The sequence below is a fragment of the Piliocolobus tephrosceles genome, unplaced genomic scaffold (assembly GCF_002776525.5).
Source record: "Piliocolobus tephrosceles isolate RC106 unplaced genomic scaffold, ASM277652v3 unscaffolded_23324, whole genome shotgun sequence".
Classification (NCBI taxonomy): domain Eukaryota; kingdom Metazoa; phylum Chordata; class Mammalia; order Primates; family Cercopithecidae; genus Piliocolobus; species Piliocolobus tephrosceles.
In genome coordinates, this window is record NW_022305782.1 from 1 (window position 1) to 9,681 (window position 9,681).

Sequence of the window (9,681 nt, forward strand, 5' to 3'; positions counted from 1 at the left end):
AAATAAATAAATAAAAATAAAAGTTCTTTGAGGGGCAGAAGGAGGCTGGGCAAAGCTGGAGGGGAGGGACAGAGTCCCAGAACCCTTGTGAGGAAAGCGTCCCTGAGCACTTTCCCTGGAGTGGGTGAGGAGGGGCCAGGACAGTTCTGCATTCTCCGTGGTGCCTGAGGGCCTCAGTGCCTGGTGGTTCAGTGAGAGGATGAGCTGAACTCTGTGACCCTCACACCCAGGTTTGCCTTCCAGAAAGGCCTCTCATGGCTCTGGTAGCACCAGGATGAGGCTGGGGTGTGGGAGTGGCATGGACAGTTGAGGTGGGCTGCATCCTGACCCGGCTTCTGGCTGGGGCTGGAGGTGACAGTGCCAGGCTGGGGAAAGAGCCTGCCGGGGGGATGCAGGCCTCGGGATGGGCTACAGGTCTGGCATACGTGGCTGTGCCCCTCTGCCTCAGCTTTCCCAGCTTCCTCCTCCTGGACGTGAATGGGTGGCTGGCCCTGCCCCAGGGCTTCAAGTAGTGGGCCCTGGGTGTAGGGGAGAGGGCTGCTCCTCAGGGTGTTCTGGGGTCTGGGTAGCCCCCTGAGGCGGGGCAGGCTAGTCCTGTGGAGCCCACACTCACTGGGACCCTCTGCAGGTGTGTCGGCCCAGTCCTTCCTCCACTGTTTCACAATGGCCAGCACCGCCTTCAACCTGCAGGTGGCCACCCCTGGGGTAAGTCTAGCCTCTCCTTCCCCACTGGACACTTGGGGTCTGTCTCCCCCTCTCTGGGGGCAAGGTCAGGAGAGTGCCTCTGCTGCCTGGGAGGAGTGGGGAGCCCCTGTAGTTGGTAGAGGGGTGAAGGGTCTGTAACCAAACCCTGGTTGTGTCTTCCTGTCCCAGTCCCCATTTCCTGGGCTCTGACCCCACCTGTGATGAGGGGGACCTTTTTTTTTCTTTTTTTTCTTTCCTTTTTTTTTTTTTTTTTTTGAGACAGAGTTTCGCTCTTGTCGCCCAGGCTGGAGTACATTGGAGTGATCTCAGCTCACTGCAACCTCCGCCTCCTGGGTTCAAGCAGTCCTCCTGCCTCAGCCTCCCGAGTAGCTGGGATTACAGGCACATGCCACCACGCCCGGCAAATTTTGCATTTTTAGTAGAGATGGGGTTTCACTGTGTTGGCCAGGATGGTCTTGAACTCCCAGCCTCAGGTGATCTGCCTGCCTCGGCCTCCCAAAGTGCTGGGATCACAGGTGTGAGCCACCACGCCCGGCCCAAGGGAGACCTTTTCACTGCGGGTCTGTGCTGCACGTGTGTGAGCCGGAGACCAAGGCGCAGCCCTGCTGTAAGGGGCACACAAGTTTCCACTGGGAGCAGTTCTCCACCCTCTGATCGTGGGTGACCCAGGGATATCAGATGTAGATAAGTCACAGTAAGGATGCATTCATTATGTGTTCGTCACTGCAGGTTTTTATTTATGATGTATACACATTTTTGGTTGGTGGGTTGGATAGGAAATAAACCACTGAGGCTGCTGCTGGGATAGGCCACCCCAACCTGGGAGACCCAGTGGAGGAGGCTGGGTGGTCGGGTGCCTTTGTACCTCAAGGGGATGCTGTTGGGTTCCTCGTCAGCATTTTCAGGCTCCCTCTGAGCCGACAGGGATGTTCCTGGTGCTGACCCTTGGCCCCTGGGCTCTGCTCCTCCAGGGGAAAGCCATGGAATTTGTGGATGTGACTGAGAGCAATGCACGCTGGGTGCAAGACTTCCGCCTCAAGGCCTATGCCAGCCCCGCCAAGCTGGAGTCCATTGATGGTAGGCCTGGGACGCACTCCGTGGGGTGGGGTGCCTGGGACCTTGGAGGGTCAAGGGTTCCAGATAGGTTTGGGGTCTTAGTGAGCTCCCTAATTCTGCCCCTGAAGCCCTCTGACCATCTGGGGCAGCCTCCAGCCCCACATCCTGGGCCCCAGAGTTTCTGAGCTCCTCTGAGGAGGAGAGGTGATGAGTGTGTAGAGATGGGAAAGTCAGGGGGGCCCTTGGGAGCTGTAGCCCATGGAGGAAAAGGGACAGATGCCATCACCAGGCCAGCTGGTCCCTGTGGAGGGTCTGTCCTGGCCACGCACTTGGGCCTGGTCCTGCAGGTGGTCTCACTTTGATTGACATGTGGCTGCTACCTGGTCTGTGGTCTCCCCGCAGGTGCCCGGTACCATGCCCTCCTGATCCCCAGCTGTCCTGGGGCCCTGACCGACCTGGCCAGCAGTGGCTCCCTGGCCCGTATCCTGCAGCACTTCCACTCTGAGAGCAGTAGGTGACCCCTGGGGCCCAGGGGAGGGGTTGGATGTGCAGCCCTACAAGAAATGGGTCTCCCACCAGCAGAGGAGAGGTGGGAAGACCCCAGGTAGGCATTTCTGGGTCTCTGGTCAGTGGCCACTGCAGTGGTTGTGGGCAGGAGGCAGTGACCACCACCTCTCCCGACACATACTTTGTCCTCTTCTGGTGACCATCTTGCAGGCCTCTGGGCAGTCTCCCGAGGGTGGGTGGCCATGCCCTCCTGAGCAAGGCAGGACACCGGCCTGGTTCCTTCTGGGAGAGCCTGGCATCCAGGGCTGGGCTTGGGGCTCGAGGCTGGCAGGGGTGGAGGGAGGAAGGCTGTTTGAGGAGACCTGGTAGCTGCCCCGGCTCAGGGTTGAGCTGTGATGAGTGTGTCCACTGGCCAGGGTGGACAAGCCAGTGCTCTACGCAGCACCCTTTGTGGGTGGGACCTGGGCCGCCGTCCGCAGCGTGGCCTGGACAGGCAGCAGTTGTTTGTGGCCACCTCAGCCATGGGAACGCACGCAGCCTTTCGGATGGAGCCAAGGTGGCCCCACCGCAAGGCACAGGCAGTCCCTCAGACTCACCTCCCACTCGCACAGGGGCGTCCTGTCTAGCCGGGGAGGGGCCTGGCCCACAGCACCTGCCAGTGTGATGGGCGGCCTGGCCAGCTATGCAGTGTGGTTGCCGGGCAGTGTCCTGGGGTTTGGTAAACAGACCTGGAACCTCAGGACCTCCTCTCCGTGTGTCTCAGCTGCCAAAACCTGAGATCTGGGCTCTAAACCAGAGCCTAGTCCTGAAGCACCAGCTCCCCTGAGCAGATTCCTGATGCCAGCTATGCAGGCTGAGCCAGGACACCTCAGGTGCTGAGCCCGGTTTCCAGGGAAACCTGGGAGGAGGGGGCCAGGCAGGTGGCATAGGCCTGGGGGAGCCACAAGCAGGGGCGTCTGGGAGGGGCTTTAGGGTGCAGGTGGCGGGGTCCAGGGCCTCAACGCCCCGTGCCGCTTTCAGAGCCCATCTGCGCCGTTGGCCATGGTGTCGCCGCCTTGTGCTGTGCTACCAACGAGGACAGATCCTGGGCGTTCCACGGCTACAGCCTGACAGGGGTGAGTGCCTGGAGGACAGGCACCCTGTGCTCCCTGCTCTGTCCTCCCCCACAACAGCCAGAGATGAGGACGGAGACTCCAGAACTTCTGGCCCCTAGTCTCCTGGAAGCCTGGGCCCACTCACCAGGGGACGTGGGGAGGGAGGGGCATCAGACCTGTGTGTGCAGTCGGAGGGGCTGCGAGTCCAGCCAGGCTGTCCTCGGAGACACAGCCTGTGTCGATCTGAGGACCAGAGACTGTGAAGTGGGCCCAGTGGACACCGGGGACGGCTGTGGGAGCAGCTGATGCACAGGCCCTGAGGTAGGGAGTGGTGGCTGCTGTGCTGAGGCTGGTTTCACTGGACGTTAAACTGGCCCCCAGCTCAGATGTCACTTTCCCTGCTGAGGGGACCCCTCCTCAGTGGGTACTCAGTGCTGCCCCCGAGGGGTGACACTAACCCAGTCTCGGTTACAAGTGGGCGTGATCCCTCCAGTGAGTGGTTACATTCACTCCTACCCAGAGGGTGCCCTGCCCCAAGGGGCTCACCCCACTAAACCCTTCTCATTCTAGTCACCTGTGTGCTCTGGTGCCGGGGGAGCTGGCCCCTCCTCCTGTAGTGGCCTTGTCGCTCTCAGGGACTCCCCGTGGGAAGGTGGCTGGACTTCGTCATCTCTCCGGCCTCCAGCCCTAGCAGCTGTCCCTGTTATGAGCAGTGACACCCCCAGTCCCACTTGGTTGGGTGAGGCTCCCGGCCCTGATTTGACCTTCCTGACCCCCGGGGTGGGCCTCAGGGCCTGGGCCTGGCTCAGGAGCCCCCACTCCCCTCTCGCAGCCCTCTGTGTGTGAGCTCGTCAGGGCCCCCGGCTTCGCCCGCCTGCCGCTCGTGGTGGAAGACTTTGTGAAGGATTCGGGCGCCTGCTTCAGTGGTGAGCCCTGAGGGTGCCCCCTGCACTTACAGAAGATGGGGTGGGGGGCTTGTCTGCGGCAGCCTGGGGGAGAAGCCTCCTGGGCCCTGAGTCCTTCAGACCCCCATGGCACTGACTCAGACCCAGACAGGCTGACCGACTGCTGACCCTGGGCGCTTGCCTGGAGCTCGGGGCTCTCAGTGGGTGGGTGGACGGACGTTGCCTGAGGCTGGTGCCTTTGGTCCTCCCCAGCAAGTGAGCCTGACGCCGTGCACGTTGTGCTGGACCGCCACCTGGTCACGGGCCAGAATGCCAGCTCCACTGTCCCGGCCGTGCAGAACCTGCTCTTCCTCTGTGGCAGCTGGTGAGGGCTGGGCACATTCCTGCCATATCAGCAGAGCTGCACCCGGTGCTTTGCCCAAGCCCTGACCACATGTCTGTCCTGCAGGAAATGAACCTGCTGGGTAGATGCACCCCCGAGACAGCCCAGGTGTCTCCAGAGGCAGACAGCCCCGTCTCAGGCTTCAGGGACCCCGCCTCTTCCCTCCTGACAAGGGCCGTGGATGGCAGCCCAGTCTGGCCCTGATGGGATCGTTGGAGGCCTCCTGGAATCAGCTCAAGGGGGTGTCGGCTCTCCTGGAGGGTCTAAGCCCCCATCCCCCTGCATGTTCTCTGGTAGGAGGCAGAGAAGAGACCCCAGGTGCCCGGGGAGGCGTGCTAGCTGCCAGGTGGTCCTCGAGAACTCCAAGCCGGGTTTTCCAGGGAGGACTGGTTGCCAAGTGCGGTCACTGTTGACTAGACGAGAGTCAGCTCGGGGGTCCTCTGTGGGGCTTGCCCTGTCGTGGCCTGTCTGCCACCCACCACCCCTTTCACCATTGGTGGGGGCCTTGAGGGGAGGACCCAGTCTGCGGGAGCTGGCTCAGAACTTTGGCCAAAGGTGAATGGAATTTTTTGGGAGCAGCAGCCTCCCGCCTCGAGGCTGACCGGCACTGGCAGTACTTTGCTGTTGAAGTCTTCCTGGCATGTGATTTCAAAGTGTAAGCACCTCAGCGATGCACCCTGTCCTGTCTATCAAGAGGCATGTTTAGTTGTGAATATGAGACCATGAGATTCTCAATGAGAGGAAAGTGCTGTTCCCCACGGCCTTGCAGAGTGGCCTCGAGTACAGCGGCTGTCAAGAGCAGACAGTGGTCTGGCCTGCTGGGCACCTGGCCTGGGCCCTGGCCCTCCAGCGGGCTGCCTGCTAGCCCTAGCGTAGGGCCTCTTCTTCCTCACAGTTCCCCAGTTTGACCATCGAAGGCCTTCCTCCTGCCCACCTGCCCGTCTCAGCCACAGCCATTCCCAAGCACCAGGGTGGCTCCTGGTGCCAGTGACCTGCCAGGAGGCCTCTTGTGATCATAAAACCATTCAGTTGGCCGGGCGCGGTGGCTCACGCCTGTAATCCCAGCACTTTGGGAGGCCAAGGTGGGCGGATCATCTGAGGGCAGGAGTTTGAGACCAGCCTGGCCAACATGGTGAAACTAAAATACAAAAGTTAGCTGGGCGTGGTGTCAGGCGCCTGTAATCCCAGCTACTTGGGAGGCTGAGGCATGAGAATTGCTTGAACCTGGGAGGCGGAGGTTGCAGTGAGCCAGGATTGTGCCATTGCCCTCCAACCTGGGCAACAAGTGAAACTCCGTCTCAAAAATTAATAAAATAAGGAGAATTCAGAAAAAAGTGGAAGAAGGAAGCACTGCAGCCACATCCCCGCCCTGAAGGCTGCGTCCCTCCAGTGCCTCCCAGATTAGTCAGGATGCCCACTTAGCACTGACTGCAGGGCCTCGCTCTGTCCCGGGTCCGCTCTCACCAGCATGTGGTGATGGACTTCTCTGGGCTAGTACTTTGTATCTTATTTTATTTCTTTACTTTTTGAGACAGAGTTTCTCTCTGCCTCCCCGGTTCCAGCGATTCTCCGCCTCCGGAGGTTCCAGCGATTCTCCGCCTCCCGGGTTCCAGCGATTCTCCAGCCTCAGCCTCCGGAGTAGCTGGGATTACAGGCAGGCACCACCACGTCCGGCTAATTTTTGTATTTTTAGTAGAGACTGTGTTTCACCATGTTGGCCAGGCTGGTCTCAAACTCCAGACCTCAAGTGATCCTCCTGCCTCGGCTTCCCAAAGTGTTAGGATTACAGGTAGGAGCCACCGTGCCTGGCCTAGTTTTTGTATTTTTAGCAGAGACGGGGTTTCATCATGTTGGCCGGGCTGGTCTTGAACTCCTGACCTCAGGTGATCCACCTGCCTCGACCTCCCAAAGTGCTGGGATTACAGGCTTGAGCCACTATGCCCAGCTAACAAGTACTTTTTAATTTTTATTTTATTTTAGTTTTTGGATGAAGTTTCCCTCTGTCGCCAGGCTGGAATGCAGTGTCTTGGCTCACTGCAACCTCCGCCTCCTGGGTACAAGTGATTCTCCTGCCTCAGCCTCCCGAGTAGCTGGGACTACAGGTGCCCACCACCACGCCCAGCTAATTTTTGTATTTTTAATGGAGATGAGATTTCACCATGCTGGCCAGGGTGGTCTTGATATCTTGACCTTGTGATCCGTCTGCCTTGGCCTCCCAGAGTGCTGGGATTACAGGTGTGAGCCACCGCACCCAGCCAACAAGTACTTTTTTTAAAAAAAACTTAAGCTCGTGTCTTTTTTTTTTTTTTTTGAGATGGAGTCTCTGTTACCCAGGCTTGAGTGCAGTAGTGCGATCTCGGCTCACTGCAACCTCCGCCCTCCGAGTTCAAGTGATCCTCCTGCCTCAGCCTCCCAAGTAGCTGGGACTACAAGCACCCACCACCATGCCTGGTTAATTTTTGGTATTTTTAGTAGAGACGGGATTTCACCATCTTGGTCAGGCTGGTCATGAACTCCTGACCTTGTGATCCACCCGCCTCAGCCTCCCAAAGTGCTGGGATTACAAGCAAGCTCATATCTTAACGTCTTAGACCATTTGGGCTCCTATAAGAACATACTGTAAACCGGTCAGGCCCGGTCATCCTGCCGTGTCCTCCCAAATGCCCCACCTAATACCATCCCCTTGCAGGTGAGGACTTGAGCAGGTGGGCTTTGGCGGCACGTGTTCAGGCCACAGCAGGGTGGACGAAGAGCCAGTGAGCCTTGCTGAGCTCCTCTGGTCATCCAGATCTGACACTGAGCCCAGCATTGAAGATCAAGGCAGGTGTGGCTTTGGGATGTGAAGTGGGTTCTGACGCGGGGCCCCACAGACCTGTCCCCGAGTGAGCCGCCTGCAGGCCCGCGTCATCCCTCGGCTGTGTGCAAAGTCTCTGGCTCAGAGAGCCTCCCCGCTGTGCCCAGTTCTCTCTGCCAGGGCAGGGCTTGGGGCAGCACCAGGCTGGGGCGGAGGAGGAAAGCAAGAGGACCGAACTTCCGGGAGGGCAGCGGAGGGCGGGTGAGGACCATGTACCAATGTGTGTTCATCTACCCACGAGGAATAAAACCACGCAGCTCCACACGGATGGTGCCCGGTGTTCACAGCAGAACTGCTCATGATAGTGGATAAGTTATTTTCATACAATGAGTTGTCAATGTTTAGTAATCATTGGTATCGGTAAGAGTAATGTATCCATATGGAGGATTATTAAAAAGGAATGAAGTTATTTTTAATAGGGTCTTGCTATATTGCCCTGGCTGGAGTGCATCAACTATTGGCAGACGCAGTTACTGCTCATCGCAGCCTTGAACTGGCCTCAAGTGATCCTCCCACCTCAGCCTCCCCAGTAGATGAGACTGCAGGACACAGCACCCTGCCTGGCTAGGAGTGAAGTTCTTTTACGTTCTGTGATGTGGGCGGACCCGGACAGAATGCTGAGTGGAAGAAGCCTGTCTCAAAAGGCCTGTGCCCTGTGATTCCATTTTTGTGAAATATCCAGAAAATGTAAGTCAGACAGAAAGTAGATTGTTTGAGGCTGGGAATGGGGACAAATAGGTTTGAGATTTCATTTTGGGGTGCTAAAATGACTGAATCATAGGGGCAAGTGGGTGAACTTGGTGTTTGCAAACGACACTCACAAACGTAGTCACATCCCCAGAGCCTCGTTCTGCTGGGTCTCCTTGGAGATACTGGTGCTGTTAATAATTGGGAGCCACAGGACCTTTGATGTCCTCTTAGGACTTAGCCTGTTGATGGGCTCAGAGGCAGAGGCCTGACCTACTGTGGGAAGCCTTGAAGGATAGGAGGGACTCCTCAGCAGTGGAGGTTGGTGTGGGGAGGAGCCCTGCACTGGTTTTGATTGGGGCACTGGCAGCCCAGCTGCCTCCGTGGTCTGCTGCTCTGCCCCAGGGTTGTCCCCTCTGCACCCTGGATGGGCCAGGCGTGCCCAACCCCGGCTGGAACTGAGGAGGGCGGCCAGATGCCTGGTGTAAGGTAGGGTAGCTTGTCTCAGGTTCAGGGTGAGAAGCTGCAGCTCCGTCGTACGGCCCAGTGCTGTCCCTGCCTGTGGAGGGGGGGGCAAGTCCAGAAGCTGCTCCAGACCCTAGCAAATGGGGGCTCAAGGGACCTTCTTTTTGCAGTGCCTGGTATCCCTGGAGCCAGGAAGGACTAACCTGCAACCTGCAAAAAGGCTTGGGGCACATGGGTCTAGACCTGGCAGAGGCTTTCAGGGAGGGAGGAGGACGGGGCTGCCCTGGAGTCGTGGGGAGGTCCCCTGCTGACCTCTGGGTGGGGCCCAGGGCAGTCCTTGGATCACTGGCAAGGCTGGACTGTCATGTCCACAACTGGGAGGCTGGACAGGTGTGGGTCCAGGAGCCCCCTTGCCTCGTTCTCCCTGCAGCCTGACCAAGACCCTCTGTGGCAGTCACCCTGTAACGCTTCTGGGAACAGAAGGCATAGACCATAGACCGCCAATAGACCGCATAGACCCCATAGACCGCCAATCTCTGACCCCACCAAGCCCTTCGTAGTGCAATCCATTGCATTCAAACTCCAGTTGATGAACTATTTGCAGGGCTGACCTGCTGCACTGGGTTTCGGGTTCGGGTTAGGATCCATAAAGGTGGCCGGGTGCAGTGGCTCACACCTGTAATCTCTGCACTTTAGGAGGCTGCAGCAGGAGGATCACATGAGCCCAGGAGTTTGAGACCAGCCTAGGCAGTGTGGTGAGACCCCATCTCTACAAAAAATAGAAAATTAGCCATGCATGGTGGTGCACGCCTGTAATCCCAGCTACAGGCAGGAGAATCACTTGAGCCTGGGAGGTGGGCTACAGTGAGCCAAGATTGCACCACTGCACTCCAGCCTGGGCAACAGAGTGAAAGCCCTGTATTGAAAAATGGGGGCCGGGTGCGGTGGCTCACACCTGTAATCCCAGCACTTTGGGAGGCCGAGGCGGGCGGATCATGAGGTCAGGAGATCGAGACCACGGTGAAA

General features: G+C 58.4%; 1 protein-coding gene across 7 annotated transcripts; it reads left to right on the forward strand.

The window, feature by feature from the left end:
• Positions 1–16: 16 nt before the first annotated feature.
• GATD1 (glutamine amidotransferase like class 1 domain containing 1) lies at positions 17–5,029 on the forward strand. Of its 7 annotated transcripts, none has more exons than XR_002724724.2 (7): positions 17–705; positions 1,677–1,782; positions 2,164–2,271; positions 3,289–3,383; positions 3,933–4,101; positions 4,195–4,288; positions 4,520–4,631. XR_002724724.2 is itself a non-coding variant. In XM_023183485.2 (7 exons), exons 1-7 carry the CDS (start codon positions 664–666, stop codon positions 4,720–4,722), a joined length of 564 nt encoding a protein of 187 aa, XP_023039253.1. In that variant the 5' UTR covers positions 22–663; the 3' UTR covers positions 4,723–5,029. The 7 variants fall into 7 exon arrangements, 2 of the variants coding, with proteins under 2 accessions (XP_023039254.1, XP_023039253.1); XM_023183485.2 differs by lacking the exon at positions 3,933–4,101 and adding an exon at positions 4,716–5,029 and having other exon boundaries at positions 22–705; XR_002724723.2 differs by having other exon boundaries at positions 3,933–4,288.
• The last annotated feature ends 4,652 nt before the right edge of the window (positions 5,030–9,681 follow it).

Bases quoted from the DNA above. Each gene is read 5' to 3' on its own strand.
- GATD1 (XM_023183485.2), top strand. From the start codon at position 664: ATGGCCAGCACCGCCTTCAACCTGCAGGTGGCCACCCCTGGG. The intron at 2,272-3,288 runs GTAGGTGACCCC...TGCCGCTTTCAG, and splicing joins GCACTTCCACTCTGAGAGCA to AGCCCATCTGCGCCGTTGGC. The intron at 3,384-4,194 runs GTGAGTGCCTGG...CCCCTCTCGCAG, and splicing joins ACGGCTACAGCCTGACAGGG to CCCTCTGTGTGTGAGCTCGT.